This window comes from Cervus canadensis, chromosome X (assembly GCF_019320065.1).
Source record: "Cervus canadensis isolate Bull #8, Minnesota chromosome X, ASM1932006v1, whole genome shotgun sequence".
Taxonomy (NCBI): Eukaryota; Metazoa; Chordata; class Mammalia; order Artiodactyla; family Cervidae; genus Cervus; species Cervus canadensis.
In genome coordinates this window covers 29,011,810-29,035,169 of record NC_057419.1, presented here as the reverse complement: position 1 = coordinate 29,035,169, position 23,360 = coordinate 29,011,810, and the positions used below count along the sequence as shown (strand labels likewise).

Genomic DNA, 23,360 nt, shown 5'->3' with positions numbered 1-23,360 from the left:
ATCAAAGGATCAATCCAAGATCAAAAGGTTCAAGTGCTAATCTTAGGTTTAAGAGGTGCTCAAGGAAAGTGGATTGTCATTCAAAAAGCCAAACCTGCTCTGCCTCTTGGTAGCGGTAGCGCTCCATGACTCTTAGGGCTCTTCTGAGTTGCCTCTGAGAATGCCGGGATCCTCTTCGGTTGTAGAAAAGGTAGTTGATGTAGACATACTCCACCAAGGACAAGAACACAAAGAAGAAGCATACGACCATATAGATGTCAATGGCCTTGATACAGGAAAATTGGGGGAATTTATCCCGCAGATGTGAGTTGATGGAGTTCAGGATGAGCATCGAAGTCAAACCTATAAACAACACAGCACAGTTAGTTCCCTCAGGAGGCTGAAGTTCTTGCACAAGCCATCAAGTCCACATCCCACTGGAAGGGAGCAAAGGCCATCTCTGAGGTCAAGAGGGCCCTTAGCAAAAGGCCTTTAGGCTTTCCTGGCTTAGGACCTTGGCTCAATTGCCCTTTTAGCTTCTTCACCCCCATCTTTAGGCCGAGCCTGTACTTCAACAGTTCAGTGACTTTTGCTCTTAGGATCAAGTCAAGAATCTCCAGCCATGGTTCATAGTGAGTTACACATCTAGCCCCATTTTACCCTATGATGCTTCTTCCCTTTTTTGCATCCTAGTATATAGGCTTTCCTGTAATCCATCCCTCAGAAGGTTTGGTGAGCACTAAAATATTACACAAATATAAAGGTTTAGTGTACTGTGTGCTCCTAAAGAAGAAGGATAAAAAGTCTGCCCCAAAGATGGTGAAGGAGAAAGGAGACCAGGGTCTGGGATAGACAGGCATTCTGAAGAGTGGGACCAAATATATTTGGGAGCTTAGGCCCCTCCTTGGTACTGCTCAGAAGTCTTTGATGCTCCCCGTTGTTTAGACATGAAGTTCCAACTGCTTAAAGTGGAATTTGAAGTTATTCCCAAGTCAGCCCAGGTTTTCTTCCTGATACTCTCCCCACTTCCCCAGTTTGTGCCCCAGGTGAAAGTGTGAAAGTTGCTCAGTCATGTCCGACTCTTTGCGACCCCATGGACTATACAGTCCGTGGAATTTTCCAGACCAGAATACTGGAGTGGGTAGCCTTTCCCTTCTCCAGGGGATCTTTCCAACCCAGGGATCAAATCCCGGTCTTCCGCATTGTGGGCAGATTCTTCACCAGCTGAGCCACAAGGGAAGCCTAAGACTACTGGAGTGGCTAGTCTATCCCTTCTCCAGCGGATCTTCCCGACCCAGGAATCGAACTGGGGTCTCCTGCATTGCAGGTAGATTCTTTACCAACTGAGCTACCAGGGAAGCCCTAAATACCCTGCAATTTACCCTTTACCTGTAATCAAGCTAGTTCCTCTTTCAGGGAATGCTGGGACTTATGTCTCTGCCTCCTGGAAGTCTTCAAAACCCAGGTTGAGTAGTACTTTCCTACTGCAGTTATAGCCAAGAAGACCCAGGTCATTTCTTCCTCTGGACTCTGACTGTGTGTATCTCAGCCTTTCATTAGACATTTGTCAAGGGCAGTTCATCTAGAAGCCCTCTGCTGCTTCACAGGCATTTTGATATGCTTCTTAATCAGTGTTTCTTGTGTTCCATTTCTAATGTAAATTTGTGACTTATCCATTCATTTATGTATCCAGCAAATAGAAATTCTGATAGTTTGGACCCAACATATCAAGATCCCAACCCTGATGTTTTTTGCATCTGTCTCCAATGTTGGTCTCTCTGCTGGGGGTTGGCTGGGCACCTGTACAAATGCCTGTTAGTCAGGCCCCATCTTGTTCCCTTGCCTGTGCAGTCAAACACTGCTCCTTACTCTCAACTTTTTTCTGAGCAAGATGAGCCAAGTTCTTCCCTGAGATGGGGACAGGCTTACCGACTGTCACCCTGGCTGCAGAAGATTCATAGTTCATCCAAAATGATATCCAAGAAACAACAGTGGTGAGGACGCTGGGCCAATAGATCTGCACAAGGTAACTGGTGACTTCCCTCTTGACTAGGAACCTCAGGATCAGGCGCACATAGGAACCTAGCCAGGAGACAGACTGGTATTAGGGTGGCAGGGCTGAGGGGATTTTCAGGGTGAAGTACAGGATGGTTGAGGGGAAACCAATGGCCACTTCAGCCTCTACTATCCCAGCCTGGGCAGTCTGCAAACCTGACCCCTTTTGCTGCCTTAAGGCCAGTGACAATGGCACATATTAGCAGGCCCATGTGGCACAGCAAGTCTGCTATCTCTTCCTTCCTTCCTCAGTTGCTCCATGTCAACTGAAGCTGAAATGGGAGAGAGAGGAGATATTTCAAAGGTGCCACAGATGGAGCAGCTGGCCCCGAAAGGGTGCCCGTGGAGTGTTAAACCCAGCCAAGTACTGCTGCACTCATTTCCTCACTAGCAGAAGGTAAGCCTCTGGGACTTCCTGAAGGGGGTTTTGCAAGGTGTCCAGAACAAGAAGGGAATAGAAAGAAGGCAGAAGAGATTCTAGAGGTCAAAGGCAGAGGTCACCAGGAGTTCCCTAGCATACAAAAGGACAAGAGACAGGAGAGAAGGAGGGAGTCAGACCCACCTGTGTAGAAAAACACCTCTTTGGTACTGATCGTCTTTCCCAGGAAGCTGAACTGAGGGATGTGAAGCTTCTCTGTCCCCTGGACGGCATTCCCACTGCCTTCCCAGTAGAGCAGGATGTCATCAACTGTGTAGCCATCTACAGGGGCGAAGTGAGCAGAGTCAAAGGAAGCAGGCACAGGTGACTTTCATACCAGAGGAGTTTGTGAAAACCAAAGGATAGTCGGAACCCGCAGTTTGCAGTTTTGTGGGTCTGACCCTGGGGCAGTGGGGCACATGAAAAGAGAACTTTCAGTTCCTTATCCAGGAAGGAAAGCAGAGTAGACAGATGTGCCATGAGCTTGTGCACAAATTCCCCAGGGCATGGCACATTCCCGTATGGGACTATTTCCATCCTGAAGGATGCCTTCTCCCAGATGCCATATATATAAATATATATATATATAATAAATAATAAATATAATAATGAATATAATATAATATATAAATATATAAAATATAATAAATATATAATACTATAAATATAATATATAAATATTTATATTTATATATAAATATAAATATATATAAATATAAGTATAAATATAATATAATAATAAAATAAATAAATATATATATATATACACCCCTGTCTATCCATCTGTCTGTCTATCTATCTACCTAGGAGAGAAAAGGGCAGGGAGGGAGTAGGGGACATACGCAGTCCCTCTCACTGTCAAGTGCACCTTTGGTTTCCTCACGTCCCCACACCAGGAAGGAAAGAAGGGGCCATGGGAGACAAACGTACAGCTCTCCACCTCCAGCTTGCAGGTCTGCTTGTCCAGAGGGAATTTTTCCAGGTTCATGGAACAAGCTGCTGTGGTGGTGAGCCTGCAAGCAAAAGCAAAAGGAAGGGGAAGGTGAGTGCAGCCCAGGTGAGTAACTGTTCCTGAGAAAAGTGCAGGGGTGGAGTGGGGAGAGGCACCCCAAGGACTAGCCCACACTGCCTATGTTAAAGCTGGGTTCTCCTCTTCCTGTCTTGTTTCCTTCTTTCTCTTCCCCTCCCTTCCTTCCCTCCAGAGGAAAGATGAGTTGCAGTAAAGATGAGTTGTGTAAGGAGGAGAGAGGAAATCTGTATGTGACAAAGAAACCAAAAAGTGGGGTAGGACTAATACAGATGAGAACAGATGTATGACATATCAGGAAACCTTGGGGTGTCAGAATGGGAAGGACCCTGGAGGAAACTGAATGCAGAGTCAGAAAGGGAACTTTCTGGCTGAAGCAGCAGCAAGGCTGTTAAGAGGAAACCACGACACTGAAGCAGCTGAAGCGCTAGATCTGATGTATGTGGTGTGCACACACTGATGTAAGCAGCAACCCAGACACATCTTTGGCCATGAGAACTGCCCCTGCAGCACATCCATCTCTGCATCTGCTTATGAGTGTACTAAAGTGAAAAAGTGAAAGTGAAGTTGCTCAGTCGTGTCCGACTCTGCGACCCCATGGACTGTAGCCCACCAGGCTCCTCTGTCCATGGGATTCTCCAGGCAAGAATACTGGAGTGGGCTGCCATTTCCTTCTCCAGGGAATCTTCCCGACCCAGGGATCAAATCCAGGTCTCCCGCATTGCAGACAGGCGCTTTAACCTCTGAGCCACTAGGGAAGCCCAAGTGTACTAGGGCTTAGCAAATGCCAGTGACTGTAAATGGGCAGGAGGGATTAATATCTCTGAGGTTAGCTATGGAATGAAATTTCAGTTGCCATGTGGGAAGTCCTAGAGAAGAATCTGAGGAAGGATCTTGGAAGACCTGGGGCCATGGGAAAAGGGACCAGTGGGGAAGAGGATTTACAAAAGCTTTCTGCAGCCCCAGCTGGGAGCCTCTGGACCCCTCTTTGTCCTGCTCTTCCCAGGTGCCATGCTTGTCTCTTTCAACTCTTAAAGTGACTTCCATTTTGTACAGTAGGTGGTTTGTATGTCTGTGTGTGTGTGTGAAAGAGCTATACCCTAGTAGTTACCTGTAGGAGAAATTTTCTGAGATAAATTTATCTCTTATACTTGTCTTACAAGATGGTTTGTAAGAGATGAGGCTGTGAGGAGGGCTTTGGTGACCATCTATTATGTTACAAATAGACCAACGAGGCGTTCCAGGGTGCATACATTCTGTTTGTACAAAGCCGTAGGCAGTAGATGCACAACTGTGCACCCCTGGGCCCCCTGGATGCTGCATAATATATGACCAAAGGCAGAGATCAGTCCTGCCAGGGCGATCCCCAGGTCCCTGGGGAACTCACCGGATGCCATACCGCACTGTTCCATCTGGGTGAAGCTGAAACACGCGGTTTTCCACAGTTGCATCATGAACAAAAGCCTCCTTGCTATTTAGAAAGTAGCAGTCAGGGACCCACAACTTCTCAAGCAGCCGATAGTCCAGGGTCAAGTTAAGGTTGGTCTCGTGATATGCTAAACGTGGATCTTTCCAGGTCTGATGAAAAAACATCGTAATGGTATAGTCCTGAGGAGAGAAAGATAAATCCCAGTTGTAAGTGGGGTTGTTCAGCTTTCGTTCCTCCGAGTTTGTGTGTGTGTGTGTGTGTGCGTGTGTGTGTGTGTGTGTGTGTGTGTGTGTGCCTGCAGGTATATGAAATTTATCCTAAATATAGACAAGTAATGAAACATGTAAGAATGTTCAATGTTAGGGATAATAAAATGAGCTCCATATAATTACAATTCAGGTTAAGAAATACAATGTTCCCAATAACTTTCAAGCTTCAGTGTATCCCCTGCAGAACATATTTCCCACATCTCCCAGCAGTAATGCATTATCTTAACTTTTAATGGTAATAATTTTGCTTTTTACATTTTTTTCTCAATGTTTTCCTAAGTTTTATTGCCTATACATTTCTAAGGAATGTATTGCTTACTTGGACTTATTTAAATTTCTTTTCTGAAAGAAATCACACTCTCTGTGTTCAGACCTTGCTTCTTTCACTCAACATTGTGCTTGTGTGTTTGTTCAGCTTGATGTTGATAATTAAATTTCATTCACTTGTATTGCTGGATAATATTGCCTTATATGAATATACTATGTATATTACTATGTGATGACACCATACATACCAAGACCACAATGAAATAAGAACTATGAAGCCAAAGTTCCAGTTTATATCCCCACTAAGTGCAGATGAGTGTTCCCAGTGCTCCTGCCTTGCCAACATTGGTTTTGTCTGACTTTTGACTTTTTGCTGGTGCAGCAGGTATGTAATGGGCTCTCACTGTGGTCTTATTTTGCATTTCACTGATTAATAATAAAGTCAAATATCATTTCATAAGTTTATCTGCTACTTGGATTTCTTCACAAAAGTGAAGTTCCTGTTTGCATTTTCTGATCATTTTTCTATTGTTTTAAAATATTCTTATTAATTCACAGGAATTATGTGTATTTTCAATACCAGTCATTTGTGTTGCAAATATCATAGTCCAATCTGAGTTTTCCTTTCAAACTTTTCATACTGGTTTTGTTTCTTTCTTTTACAAAACTGAAGTGCCAAAAGTTTTGGCTAAAGAGAATATTATTATAGTTGAAGTTAGCAGTATTTATTTTTATAATCTGTGTTTTCTGTGTCTTTTTAAAAAAAACTCCTTACCTATCCCAAAGACACTAAAACAATATCTTATATTTTAAAAGCTTCATAGGTCTTTCACTTTTAGATCTATAATACATCTGGATTTATTTTTTATTTCAGGTGGTTGTAGTTTCCGAAACCTATTATGTTCCTCCATGTGGGCTCTGCTGCAGGTCATAACAACAGGAGTTGGTTTATGACCCTGCTCCTTGTCTCATGTACCTGGTCCCCAGCCCCAAGGCTGGAGCTGGCACACTTACCATAGTCACTTCTGAGATCTGTTCAATACTGGAGACGTAGATAGACACTCCCACTGGCACAGGGGCACCTACAATACAGGAAGACACTATTACATTCAAGGTAGGAAAAAGGGTAAAAAACTGCCTGAGTTTGAACCTCATTTTGGCACTTCCTAGCTGTGTGACCTTGAAAAAGTTACCTAACCTCTCTGAGCCTCAGAATGGGGATAATGATAGTACTTAGCTCATAGTTAATGCAAGCCAAGCACTTAGAGAAGGGCCTGGCTCACAATGTGCTGAAAAGAAAGGGTCAGGCCAAAATAAAGGAAAAATAAGGGGCTGAAGCACTCTTTTTCTAAATGTTTTCTGGATTAAAAACTCAAGAACAATGAGACCCAAAACAAGATATATGCTGTGCATGAGCATATTTGTGTGAGTTCATGTGAATGTGTCTATGTGTGAGTGAATGTGTGTCTTCGTGTGAATGAAGAGTGAATGTGTGAGCTGTGCATGGGTGGATGGGATCATGTTCACAGATGTGAGTAAATCTGTGCATGTATTCATGTGCAGATGAATGTGCCAGTGTGCACATGAGTGTATGTGAGCATGCCTGTGTGTGAGAAAAATGCATGAGTGTATTTGTGTACTTGAATGTGTTGTGTGGTAATAAATATGTGAACATGTGCATGTATGTAGCAATGCTGTGTGGGAGTGAATTATAAGTATGTTCCTGTGCAAGTGAATGTTTGTGTATTTATGTATGAGAGCATGTGTGACTGTGAATGTGAGCTTGTTAATGCACAAGGCAATGTGTGAACATGGATGTGTTTGTGAGCTTGTGTGTGAGTTAATTTGTGGGTGTGTTTGTATATGTGAGTATGTTAATGCATGAATATATTCATGTGTGAATGAATTCATGAATGTTGTTTGTGAGCATGTTTGTGTGTGAGTGAATGTGTGAGCACATTTCTGGGTGAATGAATGTGTCAGCACATGTGTGTATTTGCATATATCATGTGGGAGTGACTATGTAGGTTGTTTGTGTGAGCCTGTTCACTTGTTAATATATTTGTGAGCATGTCCACGTGTGAGTGAATGTATGATTATGTTTGTGTGTGAAAAGTTGTGTTTGGGAATGTAAGTGAACTTATGGGTATGTGACTGTATGTGTGAGTGTGAGTGAGCATGCTCATTGTGTATATATGTGAATACATTTGTGCATGTGACTTTGTTCATATGCAAGTGAAAAGTGTGATAAGTGATTATGCTTCTACACTCACACTTATCACACTTATGAGTGTGTAAGTGTGAGTTTATGTATGCATGTTGATGTGCTTGAGAAAACGTTTGAACATGTCCAAGTGAGTATGGTTGAATGTGTGAATGTCTGTGACTGTGTTTGTGTGTGAGTGAATGTGCAACTATGTTGGTGTGCAATTGAACCCATGAGCACATTCATCTATGTTAGTGTGTCACTATACACCTATGAGTGAATGTGTGAGCATGTTCATGTATGAAGGTGTTTGTGAGTTTGTAAAAATGTGGACATGTTTGTGTGTGAGCATGTGTGAATGTGAGTGTCTTCATGTATGTGAATGTCAAACCATGTGTGAATATGTGTCTATGTGTGAGTGAATGAGTGAATTTGAGTATGTTCATGTGAATGAGTACATATGTGAGGGTGTTTGTGTGTATTAATATGTAACCGTGATTGAATCTGTGCATGTGTGTGTGCATGTGTGTGCATGTTTCTCCCTCCTGGCTTTCTTTTTCAGGACTAGGTGTTAGCACTGCCCATCCCAATGTGATAATGGATGTGCAAATATGTCATAAATAATAAAGTACTGTAGAAAAAACATTTTTATTGTTTTCTCATTGACTCAGGACTCCCTTCACCCGGCCCTACAGCTGAACCATTATTCTATGTGTACTATATCACACTGCTGTTACGGAAACAGGCGTAAGGCTTCCAATTCAGCCTGCTGGCTTCACTGCAGGCTGACTGTCTAGAAACTAAACTACAAAGTGCACTGGGAATCCATGTATGAATGGCACCTGAGAAGTAAGTGGGACTCCGTGTGAGGGCATAACCAATTCCAGCATTCAGAGCTATTGTGAATGATCCCTGGCAAAGTGCTTGTAGTGATAGGGGTTTCTAGGAAGGCAGTTTTTCTTTATTATAGCCTTTCAGGCTCTCTGCATGCCTTTAGAGAAGGATGAAAGCTGTGTTAGGCAGGCAACAAGCCCCAGAAGGGCAGGGCAGCCATCCCCTTGGCTATCTCACTCTAGTGTCAAACCTGTAATCCTGGACCACTCTGTATCACTCAGGCAATCCCATCCTTTACAGCAGAATCCTAGGGGTCTGAACCCTAAAGTGCCAGGGCTCTGCTTTGTCCAAAGGCTCCCAGTTAAAGGAGCAAGTGGGAACGTGCAATCCACATTCCCCTCAGCAAGCCATGAGTCCTGGCCCAGGAGTGCGACCTGAAGAGGACCTGAGATCTTTTTCTAATTTATCCACATAGAGGGAACACCTTATGTGCTAGCAGTGGTCATAGTGAGAGCCTAACTAAGATGCCACACCCCTACAAGCATAACAGAGGGGAACAAGAAGCTTCCAGATAAGGTGTCTAAATGCTGTCTTTGGGGTGATGGTCTCAGCCCCATATCCCACCGTTGTCCCTCCTGATGGACTCAAGAAGGCAGAAAAAGTGGGAGGGGGGATAACCACTCCCACCCCTCTTGTAAACTTTGCAACCCCAACTCTACTTCCTCCCTAGCATCCATCAGAGTACCAGAGGAAGAGGAGGTAACTGAAGGAGTGATGAAGGTGGTTCATTGACCCTTTGCTCCACACCTATGTCATGCCAAGTGACAGGCTAAGCAAAGCTGTTAGGGACCTGCTTCTGCAGCACTACGGAGCCCCACTTCTCTTGCTCAGAAAGAAGCAGCTTTGTTAACTTTCTCTGGCCCCTCCTATGCCTCCTCTTCATCTTCCTTCTCTTCTCAAGGAAGTAACATCTCCCATTTGAAGCTAACCACAGTTGGGTCATGTCTGTGCATATGTGCCAGTGTGCGAAGCCCTGAAACTCTACTTAACTTCAGAATCTGACTCTGTGTACAGTAGGAGTGCTCGGTTACCCCCATCCCTAGCCACCCTGGCCTTGCTCTCCCATGATTGCCCCCTCCCTCCCATAAAAGAGCCCCAGACGTGGAGCCTGTAGTGCCTCCCTCTGTCTAAATGCTAGAAGGTTCTGCCTTGTCCTTGTCCTCCCACCTTCATCTACTCTTTGGCCAAACTGGGGGCCGAGCTTCTATCAGACTCCCCAGGTCTGCATGTCCACGAAGCTTACTGTAATCCAGGAGGTTAGACATCAGGTGTAAACAAATCCAGGTTAGCTCAAAATATGGCGGTGAGGTGCCTTGGAGATCTGTGGGTCAGGAGCACCTGAAAACCCCCAGAGGTTGGTCCTTGCTCTGTTCCCTCTGTTCCCTCCCCCTGGCCCTGTGTGCCTGCAGAGATGGCAACCTGAAGCAGTGGGGAGAATGTGCTTGATGTACTTGAATGGCTGCTGGTCAGCCTTTGCTGAAAAACATGAGAACGATGAATGGAGGAAAAAAAATGCAACAGCTACACCCTTGACACCTGACATTCGTTGCTTGGTGCAACTGGTCCAGTGGGGTGCTGACTGTGCCCTAGCACTTGCCTTCTGTCCTATCCACTCCAACTTCCCAGCCCCTAGTGTACACTCACCTTGGATCCGAGGGCTGCACCGCCTTCTGCCCTCACACTTGAAGGAAGCAAAGCAGCAAAGAGGATATCAGTCAAGTGCCCCGCCCCCAAACCTTCGGGCGCCGGGCAACCAACGTGGTCTTCAAGGTGGCTCCTAGGCAGATCACAGAGCCCCTAGTGGTCTACCACAAAGGCAATTGCTAACAGCTGTGTGCCCTTGAGGGCGGAGGCATTGTGTATTGAGAAGACCTCTATTCATACAAATGTTCTAATGTGAACACTAGCATCCATTAACCCTTTAGAGTGGGTGTCTAGTTCTACCACCTGCAGGAATGGAAGTGCTTTCTCTGACTTAGCCACCTTGCTTTTTAGCTCTTTCCTGGTTTCCTTTCAGCCAAAATGTGACTAATGTCTACTTAAGGCACCCCTCCTCTTGTGTGTCCTTGGTCTAGGTTTCCTGGGCATCCCCTCAGCCAGAGAATGCTATTCCTATTCCAAGCGGTCCAGGTAGGTGCCTGTCACTTTGTGCTGTGAGATGGCCCATCTCCCTTTCCAAAGCCAGGGGCGGGGTGGGGTGGGGTGAGGGGCTAGGCAACAACAACAGGAGAAATTGATGTATCGATTTCCTGGAGTTTGTTACTTCAGTTTCTTTGTCATTTCTCATCTCTGTGCTTGAGATCTGAGGTGTAGATTTTACTTAGCAGATAAGGATATCAGAAGTTCCTAAGGTAATCAGGTGGGAGTCATAAAGATTACGCTGACTGCAGTGTGTGCAATAAACTGAACTTGGTGGGAGCTGAAGGCTTGGGGAGGCTGAGCAGAGGCAGCAGAACCTGGGGCCCGGGTGTATGAAGTAAAGTAGGCAGAGAAGACCATGCCCTTAGTTTTCAACTAGCTGAATGGGGGTAAGTGCCCAGGGTTCAGAGACTGTGTGCACAAGTGGAACATGTGTCCTCCCCACAGATGGAGCAGAAAACTCCAGCCGGTGAAGCACACCTGGGGTGACGAGTGCTTCTGCAGCCCAGGCAATGTGCTTCAGGCTCAGGCCACTGTACAGGAGTGTGGAGGGGGCAGAGAAGTGGGGGAAGTGCCGGCAGAAGAGACACAGGCCTGGGACTTGTGGCCTGGGAATGCTCTGCTGGGGTCTCTGGAGGATCAGGAAGTGGGGTCTGCAGAGGCAGAAGGGCCCAGTCCAGAGGAGTGCCCCTGGTCAGCTCATTGGGTGGGGCTGGCTTTCTGTGTCTCAGCTCTAGTACCTGGACGTGTCTTACCTCCAAAATTGGGCCTCAGACGGCCATCATAGTTCGACAGCACCCTGTCCAAAATCTTGTGAACCGTAGCTTCATTTGCACAATTTTTGCTGGAACAGAGAAGTCATTGGTAGGTATTGGTCATCAGTGAATGCTGCATCACTTCTCAGAAAACAAACAGCAAACAACACCCCGGGCATCAACTCGCCAGGGCCTTCTTTCCACCTGCACACATGCAGACACGTGCAGTCATTGATGCAGACATGTGCATCATACATGTACACATGTCTCCCCGCTCCCTTCCCTTCCTCCAGTGAGTCAGCCAGAAGCACAGCAGTGACGCAGACTCTTCTTTCCCCCTCCCCCTCCACAGCCTTTATACAAAGGGTGGGGCATAAAGACTGGCTTCTTGTTACCAGGCAGAATTGGGGGGATGGGGGGGAACTGTAGGGGAAGTGGAGAGGAGAGGGTGTGGGCAGGAGTGAGTGCTCACAGAAACCTATTACCTCAAGCCCCCTAAGGAGCCCCACCTTACCATCGGTCTGGATGCACCTTACCCCCTCAGTACCTTCATGAACTGAGCCCACCAGCCTGCATCCTCCACCTCACTTACATTTCCCCTACCTAGGCTGGGGCCGGCATTTTGCTATCACGTCTATGTGAATCTTGTTCTTGTGTACCTCTGTTTCCAAGACTTGGCATGTGACATATGGCACAGACAGAGCCTTGCTCATGTAGCAGAGATTTATGAGCCTCGTCAATCAAACCATTTCTGATCCTTGGGTTTCAGAGCCATCCTCAAAAACACATGCATTTTTGGAGCAGGCATCTCTTTGGCTAAGCGTGTGTTTCCAGCCTAGACGTGTTTTGGGTGAGCACATGTAAGTGGACCCAGAGAGCTGGCCTTTCCAGAAGTCTCTGATGCGCCCTTTCAATTCACATAGTCTTTCACTGGGGTCTCTTTTCCCCCAAAGGGGCTGGTGAATGAGATGCCCTGGCATCACTATAACTCTTAGTATCTTTCATGCAGTGACTATAGAAGTCAGCCCCTGCAGATCTTGTGTGTGTGTGTGTGTGTGTGTGTGTGTGTGTTCACTAGCGCAATCTGGTATCTTGGGTTGAGGACATTGCAGAGCTTTCTGCTGGAACCTTGCCCAACTATCCCCCACCTCCTTTTTCCTCATACATGTTCTTTTCTGGTTTGCCATTTGAAAAATTATTCTCAATCATCTTTTAAAAAAATCTCAATTATCTTTAATGAGAAAATTTCAAAATGTGCACATGAATGAGTTCCAAATTAAACCAACGCATTTCTGTGTGTTAAGGACCACACGCACTAGCCATATGCTAGCGCTCAGGATCTGTGGCCATCACAAACACACATTTCCATGTGATCTCCACGTAAAGGCTGACTGTTTAACATCTCTTCAGGTGTTTGCAGACCCAAACAAACTTGAAATCAAACACCAAATCTTCAAATGTTTAATTGGAGTCACTACAAAATTGCACCCATCTCAGGCCACACGGTTATATGTTATACAGCCACCAATCGCACTGTCTGGGCTCAGATGAGGTTGAGTCAATAATTTCTGTCTGCGGCATCGGAAAAGGTCCCTCACTGCTCAACACACACATTCACGAATACACGCACGCGCTTCAGGGAATAGAGAAAAAAATCCGGACTCAAACAGGTGTCTCCACAGTTTTGTGAATTTCCCATCACCCTGTACTCCCACCCTCAATCCCACAAGTGCCAAAGGGCGTGACTGGGAAAAGCTGCCAGGGGCTTGGTCCCTGGGGATGGATTGCAGACCTCGGGGGGAGGGCATCCTTCCCCCCAACTCCTGGGGCTGCAGTTAACAGGTGGGCTGAAGCACCAAGGTTCTATCTCGAACGGTCGCCCCTACTCTCAGCCCACCACCCTCCAAGGATCTGGAGGCTGGGCCGGCGCGCCAGGGATCGGCGAGCCCGGGTCCAAGTCTTCCCCAGCCCGCTCCGTCCAAGAGGTCCGAGGCTGCCGCCGGTCCTCTCCTGTCGCCGCCATGCCCCACCTGGCGGCTCCCGCTTACCAGTCGAAGAGGTTCAGGACGACTTCGGGCACGGTGGAGGAGAGCTCTAAGTGGAATTTCGGGGTGGAACTGAGGTCGCTGCCCTCCGCGAGCCAGGTTCTGATGAGCAGCAGAAGCACAGCGGCTCGCAGCATCCCTCGGATGCTCATGGCTGCGCACTCCGAAGCTTTGGAAGGCGCGAGAGGCTGCGGTCCGCCGCCGCTGCCGGGGAATGGGACGGAGCGAGCGAGGACAGTGTGGGGCGAGAGGGAGCTGGGGGGTTGCGAGGAGTCGCCTCTAAGGAGACTGCAGCGAGAGTTTAGGGAGCAGGGGGCGCAGGGGTCGGACCGGAGTCCAGAAGCCGGGCTAGTGCCCGACCCGGAGCCTCAGGAAGCGCCCGGCGGCTGCAAGGTGCGCTCCGTCTGCAGCCGCTCCAGGCTGCGTCTGGGCACCCAGCCCGGCGCCCGCTGGCTCCGCCCACTCCGACGGTCGCGCTGGTCGAACCAATCCGGCAGGTGCCAGAAGCCGCACAAAAAAGGCGCGCTCCAGTCTCCGCCCGCAGCCGGCGCACCGCCCGGCTCCCCGCCCCTTCAGGCCTCCGCAGTCGCGCCCCCGCCAGGCACAGACAGGGGCGGGGCCGGCCTGGGGGAGGGGCGGAGCGCGCTGCCGGAGGGCTGAACGCGCTTCCTCAGCCGGGCACCCGATGGGTCGTGTTTTCTCTCGGTAAAAAAAAAAAAGAGAAAAAAAATTCAAAATGTGCGTGTCTTTTGGAAGACCGTGTGCCCAAGAGTTTTGTTTTTCGCGGTGAAGGAAGTGAGGGAATTTGCTCTGTCTGAATGTACCTTCGGAAAGGGCTGCACACTTCTGGGTCCCCAGGACAGAGATCCGGGAACTGGAAGTGTTCACCGACTGGGGTCACACTGAGGTGTGACGGTCCCAGAGCCAGGGCCGGCACCGTGGAAGGGGAAGGAGGCGAGGACCAGTGTTTCAAGGGATTGAGACCTTGGAGCCGGCGACTCTGATGCTCCTGCATTTGGGGCCCATCAGGTGGAAAAGCCAGAAATTTTGACTAGAGGGCTCTTATTCTTTCCACTACCTCAAACACTGTCCTACGAAACAAAAGGCTCTCAGAGGATAGGAAAATTCTTCCATCCCAATCCCCTCTGTCCTTCCTATCTCAGATCCTTGAAAAAGCAAGTTCAGAAAGACGCCCTTCAGAGCTGTGGACCAGGCGGGCAATTCCTAAGGCATGCCATTGAGAAGGGTTGCAATGGACATGGATTCAATCATGGTTCACTCATGGTTAGCTTGGAGAAGGAAATGGCAACCCACTCCAGTATTCCTCCCTGGAGGATCCCAGGGACAGAGGAGCCTGGTGGGCTGCCGTCTATGGGGTCGCACAGAGTTGGACACGACTGCAGCGACTTAGCAGCAGCAGCAGCATGGTTAGCTAGAACATTCATACAGAGATGGAGCTTTTTTCTCTTTTCTCTCAGTATTTGGTGAAGTGAGTTGAGGTTACTTGTGCCCCGAAAACCTTCAGTTGCCTGCCTGGTTAGTTGGGCTTCTGCTCACCCCGCACTGCCCACAGTCTGTCCCTTTCCCGGGCAGCCTGTGGACCTCTGAAACCCGGTAGTGAGCAGCCTTGAGCATCCAGGGATGCTTCGAGCCGCTGCGCTCTTGTTGCTCATCAGAACAGTTAAGTGTTTAACTCTTAATCCCCACTTTTCTTAACCACCTTAGAATCAAACTTTTAGAAAGTGTTTCATAGTTTCCTGCCTTTTTTTTTTTTTTTACGAGCAGATCACCCTCATGCCTTCCTTCCCCTTCACCCCACCACTGGAGCAAATGGTCGCCTTCCCACATGAGTGCAGAAACAAAGATGATGGGACCTGTATGTTACCATTACATACAGGAGTGGATCAATAAAACCCATCCCTGTGGCTAGCCGGCCTGCCCTTGTCTCTGATCATCCAGAAATATAGAGAAAATCCTTGCTTGATAAAAGTGGGAGGGTCATTCCAGGTCATTTTGTCCCACCCTCTGGACTTTAATATGGGGAAACTGAGGCCCAGAGAAGGAAAGGGGATGGCCCCAAGTCACATAACAGTAGATGCCCAAACTACTCCCAGAATGTTATTATTATTTTTTTTTTTTTAGTGTGATTCGGCAATGACTGGAAATTCAGGCAACCACCAGCAGATGGGAGTAGATTTATTTAGATACAAATGTTCCCAGTACCCTGGAATCAAATTCCACAGGCAATTGGTTGGCCTCTCATTTGTCAGGGGAAAACAAGACTGAAGCCTGAAGTTCTATTCCTAGGTGCACTTTTGACTATGGAGATGGTCCTATGGAGATGGAGTTGAGGATGAAGCATTCACTTTCAGACCTTACATCCCAGAGGGTGCTCCGCTATTTCTGCTCTCCCTAGAGGTATTGCTTGGCTGAAATTTCTAACTAACAAGATAAATACCCCCCCCCCCAAAAAAAAGACAAGAAATACAAAAATGACAGTGTAATCTGTACTTGTTGAGCTTTTCTCCAGTTAATTTATTAGAATATCTGTAAGTATGCAGATTGAATGGACTAAAACCTGAATATTGAATGGACTTACACCTGAAGCCCACTTTGGCCACCTGATGCAAAGAACTGAGTCATTGGAAAAGACCCTGATGTTGGGAAAGATTGAAGGCAGGAGGAGAAGGTGATGACAGAGGATGAGATGGTTGGATGGCATCATGGACTCAATGGACATGAGTTTGAGCAAACTCCAGGAGTTGGTGATGGACAGGAAAGCCTGGCATGCTGTAGTATATGAGGTTGCAAAGAGTCAGACACGACTGAGCGACTGAACTGAACTGAACTGAAACCTGAATATGGGACCATGATGTAGGAAAAAGAACACTGACCTGGAAGTCAGCCCATCTGGGTTCTGGTCCATGTCTGCCACATGGCAGTGAATGTTTTAGTTTGGCTGCGGTGTAGGGTGTATTTGGAGTAAAACAAGGTGTAAGGGAGGTAAGAGGCAAGAGATTAAGCGAACCTGGCCTGGTGAGCACCACACACTGAGTGTGCAATAAATAAATGAAGCAAGAGAGAGGGAGTTTTGGACCTAATTGTCCAAAAAAAAAAGAAAAAAGGAATTTGATTTTTATTTTAGAGTCAGCTTGTGCTTTTGAAAAGATTGTGCAAGAGAATGGCTCGATCAGAATGGTGCCTTGGAAGAATCCCTTGTAAAGGAGAAACTGGAAGGAAGAAAAACTGAAGATGATGACAGTAATTAAGATTCAGTGAAACCTCAGAATTCCAATGGCATTTTTCACAGAAATACAAAAAAACCTACAATTCACACAGAACTGTAAAATACCCTGATGACCCAAAACAATACCAAGAAAGAACAAGGCTGGAGATATCACAATTCTGGATTTTAAACTATTGCAAAACGGTTGTAATCAAATAGCATGGTTCTGTCATAAAAATAGACACATAGAACAATGGAATAAATTTAGATCCCAGAAGAAAGCCCACACCTATATGGTCAACTCATGTTGGACAAAGGAGCCAAAAAGACTCAATGGGGGAAATGAGTCTCTTCAATACATGGTGTTGGAGAAATTGGATTAACCACATGCAGAAAAATTAAATCAAATCCCATCTTGCACTACTCATAAAAATTACTTTGAAATGGTTTAAGACTTAAATTTGTTGTTCAGTCACTCAGTTGTGTCTGACTCTTTGCGACCCCATGGACTGCAGCACGCCAGGGTTCCCTGTCCATCACCAACTCCCGGAGCTTGCTCAAACTCATGTCCATTGAGTCAGTGATGCCATTCAACCATCTCATCCTCTGTCACACACTTTTCCTCCTGCCTTCCATCTTTACCAGCATCAAGGTCTTTTCTAATGAGCTTAAAGACCTTAAACTGTAAGACTACTAGAAGGAAGAATAGAGGAAAAGCTCTTGACATTGGTCTTGGCAACTGTTTTTTTTTTTTTTTTATATGACATCAAAATTATAGGCAACAAAAAGCAAAAATCAGTAAGTAAGGCTATATCAAACTAGAAATCTTTTGCACAATGAAAAGAAAGCCTGTGGAATGGGAGAAAATATTTACAAACCACACAACTGATAAGGAGTTAATACAAAATATAGAAGGAACTCATACAATTCAATAGTAAAAAAGCAAAAAAATCGGACCAAAAATGGGTAGAGGAATGGACTATTTTCCCAAAGAAGACATACAAATGGCCAACAGGCACATGAAAAAATGCTCAACATCACTAACCATCAGGGAAATGCAAATCAAAACTACCATGAAATATCACCTCATACTTGTTAGAATGGCTATTGTCAAAAAGACAAGGGACAACAAAGGTTGACGAGGGCATGGAGAGAAGGAAATGCTTCTGCACTATTGGTGGAAGTATACATTGGTACAGTCACTGTGGAAAACAGCATGGAGATTGCTCAAACTTTAAAAACAGAACTACAATATGATCCAGCAAACTCACTTCTGGTTATATAAACGGAGGAAATTAAATCAGGATCTCAAAGAGCTATCTGTACTCCCACGTTCATTTAAGCATTGTTTACAATAGCTGAGATATGGAAACCACCTAAGTTTTCACTGATGGATGGATAAAGAATATGTGGTACATATACATAATGGAATATGGTTCAACCATCAAAATGAAGGCAAGCCTGTCATTTGGGACAACATGGATGGAGTTTGAGAGCATAACCCTAAGTGAAATAACTCAGACACAGAAAGACAAATATTGTATGTTCTCGCTTATATGTGGAATCTAAAAAAATCCAAATTCAGAGAAGCAGAGTAGAATGGTGGTTGCCATGGACTGAGGGTGGAGAGAAATGGGGAGAAATAGGTTAAAGGGTACAAATTTCCAACTGTAAAATGAATAAAGTAATTTGGTGGCTCAGATGGTAAAAATTCTACCTGCTATACAGGAGACCTGGGTTCAATCCCTGGATCGGGAAGATCTCCTTGGCAAAGGGAATGGCAACCCACTCCAGTATTCTTGCCTGGAGAAGTCCATGGACAGAGGAAACTGGCAAGCATCCATGGGGTTGCAAAGAGTCAGACACGACTGAAGCAACTAACACACACAATGAATAAGGTATGGGGAATCTAATGTTCAGCATAATGATTATGAATAACGATAATGCACTATAAACTTGGAGAGTAGATCTTAAAAGTTATCACCACCACCAAAATAAAAATTAAAAAAAAGTTATTTTATGAGGGGATGAAAGTGAAACTGAAAGTGTTGGTTGCTCAGTTGTGTCCGACTCTTTGTGACTCAATGGACTGTAGCCCACTAGGCTCCCCTGTTTGTGGAATTTTTCAGGCAAGAATACTGAAGTAGGTTGCCATTTCTTTCTCCAGGGGATCTTCCCAACCCAGGGATTGAACTCAGGTCTCCTGCATTTCAGGCAGATTCTTTACAATCTGAACCACCATGGAGATATTAACTAACCTTATTGTGGTAATCATTTCACAGTATATACATGTGTCAAATCCCCATGTCATACACATTAAACTTACATATGTCAATAATATCTCAAAAAAGCTAAAACAAAACAAAACAAAAAAACACCCCAAAATAGTGAGGCTAAAATCTAGAAGAAGAAAAGAACCCAGAAAGGGAAGTCTGGCAAGAAAAGTCATTTTGCCCTGAGGGCACTTGATGAGTCATAAGGGAGTTGTGAGACTGAGCTCTGGTTGTGGTGCCCTCATGAGAAAAAGGGATAAAAGTTGAAGTCCAAGGCCCAAACAAGTGGGAAATGTGGTAAACCTTCCTACCACTTTAAACTGAGACTCTAACCTGTTCAGGATAATGGTGAACTAGCAGTAACCAGCCCTTGCATAGACTTGTAGTCTATATATTCATCATTGTGATGTTCCGTGAAGCTCTGAATTTGGATTAAAGTAGTGTTGGACAGGTAGCATCCCCAGGCATTTGTCAGAAGCAAATGAAAATGCTTTCTATGGGGAGGTACTGTCATCCTAGGCCTGAAATCATTGTTACAAATAATTTTTCAATAATATGTCAGCACATAGTCAGAAGTAACTAGGCATACAAAGAAAAATATGTACTGTGAGTTACAGAGAGTAGAAAAGAATAGATGACAAAAACAAATTCACAAAGATTTTAGACATTAGAATTACAAGACACGCTATAGTAACTAATTGATCATATTTCAAAAAAATAAAAGCTTGAAAATATCTTCGGGGAACAGAAAATGTCATATAGACAATTTGGGAAAGGATCAAATAGAACCAGAACTAAAAAAATATACTAATAAAAATTGAGAATTTAATGGCTAGATGGGTTTAACAGAAGGCAAAATGCAACTGAAGAGAGAGTTATTGAACTGGAGATAGGTTACAGGACACTGTCCACAACTATGCCTGGAGAAACAAATTATGTGTAAAAGAGAAAAAGATAGATCAGAGACATAAGGAATAGAGTGAGATCTAACATACACTTAATTGATGTCCTGGAAAGAGAGGAAAGAGAAATGTGAAAGAAGATGATGGCTGAAAATTTGGATCCATTAGAGGCACCATAGTGAAAGTACATAAAATCAGAGACAAAGAAAACTATGATAATAGTTCAAGAGGGAGGTGAGGTCCTAATCAAGGGCACAAGTAAAAGAGATTGAAACAAGATGATGGGATGCCAAATCCTGGCCTTCAAAATGCATTTGACTCAAATTTTCCATGAAAAAAAATTAATAAAGATATTGCCCATTTTATTCCCAATTAACAAAATATATTTGTTAAAAATTGGATTATTTAGAGCAACCTGACATGTGGGAGCTTCACAGTTGTCATGCTTGAAAGGCCATCTTCCTATAAGTATGTATTTCTTGTCTCATGGGCCATGAAAGAAGCAAGAGTTCTCCATGGGTCTAAAATGCTGGTTGCAGCTTATTTCAAAGGCTCGAGAAATGTGCTTATATAAGGTCTTCTAAGAGTAAGCTGAATAAAAGTGAATCTTCACAGAAAGGCTTCCTTTTGCTTACCCTCTCCCAAACTTTCACTCTGTTTCTAAGGAAAAATATATAAAATAATTAATCTGTGCTTCCCAGGACGCCTTATTAAAACCTTCAGTCTTGACCATGTGCTTCACTCACTGTCTAGCTGGACTGCTGTTGAATTCCTGTAGGGGTTTCCTGACCTGTTACTAGAGCTGTTCATATAATGGCTGGTTGACTGGCCACCTGTCTGGGATGGCCATATAGGGTCATCAGAGTTTCTGTGGTCTCCTACACTTCTAAAATTCTCTTCCAAAAACCAAAGCTGAAAAACATCTGTTGGTAAGGTCTTCTGAGAGGAATTTCAAGTGTTTTTGCATAGACTCCTTTATGTATTTCTTCTATTTGAGGGACAAACATTCTTATATACCCTCTTGAGCCTCCTCCCTAGAAAACAATTTCTCCAAGAGAAAATCTTGTGAGAGCTAGAAAGCTTTCTCTGTTGCCTCACCCCAAGCCAATCAGAAAGTTGTCCAACAACGAAGATGTAAACCTACTTCATTTGTGGCATGCAAATATGTCAACACCAATTTTTATCAAATGTCATTAAGAGAGAAGTTGCTAGAATTTTGATTCTGAGTTTGCAGGCGTTCTCTTCACTTTTGCTGGGAATTTACAATTTGCGTATGTCACTGCTTTCCCTCCACAGTCTGCAGAAACTTGATTTTTGATATATAGCATGTTCCAGCAGTATCTTACTCCCTTAGCATGGAAGAGGAGGTATAGGAAGAATGAGCCACCTACTCAAAGGGCTCGGCCCCTCCCCGGAACTAGTTGTAGCATATGTGCTAAAAAGGATTTGACTAAAAATCTGAAGATTTAGATTGGAGTTCCATCATCAGCTACCTAGGCATGTGTCACTGCCTCTGAATCTTAGTTCTCTCATCTGAAATGTGGGGGTGATAATAATGTATATAATGGAACAATATAGTCAGAGGGGAGCCTCTGACCTCGCTAACTTCCGAACTGTGGGTCTTCACCTCACCTAATTCTTCAGCCCCATCAGATTTCTCATAATCTCATTCTGGAAAGACTGCTGTCATTACCACTACTACCCACCAGAGGTCCTCAGCTCTTTTGGTCTAATTGTTGAATGAATCTGTTTATCTAATTGGGCGCCAGGCTGACATGAAAAAAACCCTTCAACTCCACAAGCAAAACAGAGGGGTGATAAGCAAGGGAGCAAAGATCCTTCTGATATAGGAGGTTTTAGAGCACAAATGGATAAACTTCTACACCAGGGTCCTAGCGGCCACCAACTACCCTGTACCTTAGCAGGGCTGCTGCTGTCTGGCCTTGGGTACATTTGCTCCTGTTCCCAGGGGTTGAGAAATGGTGATCCTGTACAAACAGTTAATAGGCAACTCCTGGAGTTGTGCAGGGCACATAATTCTTACTCATCTTTTAAGACTCAGTTCAGCTGTTATGAAGCTTTTTCCAACTGGCTGGGCAGAGATAGTGACTCTTTCCTTCAGGTTCCAAGGGGTACCTTCAACAGGAAGGGGGAAGCATATGTATACCTATGGCTGATTCATGTTGATATACGGCACAAACCAACACAATATTGTAAAGCAATTATCCTCCAATTAAAAATAAATAAGAATTTAAAAGACAGTCCTCTAGACCAACACTTCCCTCTTGTATTGGTATCTTTGCCTCTCATCTCTCTTCCTGGATGGACTGGGAGTTCCTACAGTCTGGCAACTGTTTCTGATTCATCTTGTGGCTGTCTGGAACCAGTTCAGAGTCTGCTTTAGAGTGAGAACTCAAGAGATATCTGTTGAAGGAAGCATCCCGGAAATGAACACAGGAAAAAATTTTTTTCTGCAGTTGGAGTTCCCAGAACATGAGGACTTGGAAGTGGCTATCATATGTATTGGTTAGAAGGCTCAAAGGTGACAGCTGAGAGAGAAGTCTAAGTGCCACATGTTGGGGAACAGGCTTTGCTCTATGGTTTTTTTGGGTTTCATTTTGATGAAAGGAATCCAGAATATGTGCTTCTATACCCATACCTCAAAGAATGCATCCTCTTTCCAAGAAAGGATGCTGTAATTCTGTCAGGGGGTGGGATTTAGAGGCAGATGGATTTTGGTTTAAACTTAGCTCTGATGGAAGGAGCATCAGAGTCAGGCAGGGACTTGAATCCCAGTTCTGCCAGTCACCATCTGTATGACTTTGGACAAGTCACAGTCTCTATCTGATCCTCAGACTTTTCATCTGTAAAATTTGAGGATTAAGTGGGGCTTAAGTGAGATCAACACGGTAAAGCACCTAGAGAAATTATTGACACAACAATTGTTAGAGTGGATGAAAGAGGTATACTACTCAGGGCTTCTCTGGTGGCTCAGTGGTAGAGAATTCGCCTGCCAATGCAGGAGACTTGGGTTCCATCCCTGGGTCAGGAAGATCCCCTGGAGGAGGAAATGGTAACCCACTCCAGTATTCTTGCCTGGGAAATCCCATGGACAGAGGAACCTGGCGGTCTACAGTCCATGGTGTCGCAATAGAGTTGGACACAACTTGGTGACTGAATACCAAGCACAACCACATTCATTCAGGGTAAGCAAATGATGGGATGAGCTCCCCATCGCTGGAAGATGTTCAAGGACAGACTACATGACTGCCTCTTAAAAATATTATGGAGAGAATAGTAATGGTTGGACCAGATGAAAACATTGAAATCTTTTCCATTTATTAGTTTTATAATTCAAAACTTTCCAAGGATTAGAAGTGTAGACATAAGGGTATATACTGAGACCATTCTCCTGATGTAGAGTGCTCATGTCCAGATAGGGTCTTTTTGGAGCAATTAGCCTAAGTATGTGAGTA

The 23,360-nt window shown here is 45.0% G+C and overlaps 1 protein-coding gene across 1 annotated transcript; it reads right to left on the bottom strand.

The window, feature by feature from the left end:
* Positions 1–76: 76 nt before the first annotated feature.
* GABRQ (gamma-aminobutyric acid type A receptor subunit theta) lies at positions 77–13,675 on the bottom strand. The gene is made up of 8 exons (XM_043459705.1): positions 13,487–13,675; positions 11,439–11,527; positions 6,459–6,526; positions 4,867–5,087; positions 3,383–3,465; positions 2,597–2,734; positions 1,909–2,061; positions 77–342 (listed from the first exon to the last, which is right to left on the bottom strand). The coding sequence occupies exons 1-8, from the start codon at positions 13,633–13,635 to the stop codon at positions 77–79; spliced, it is 1,167 nt and encodes a 388-aa protein (XP_043315640.1). The 5' UTR covers positions 13,636–13,675.
* Between the last annotated feature and the right edge of the window lie 9,685 nt (positions 13,676–23,360).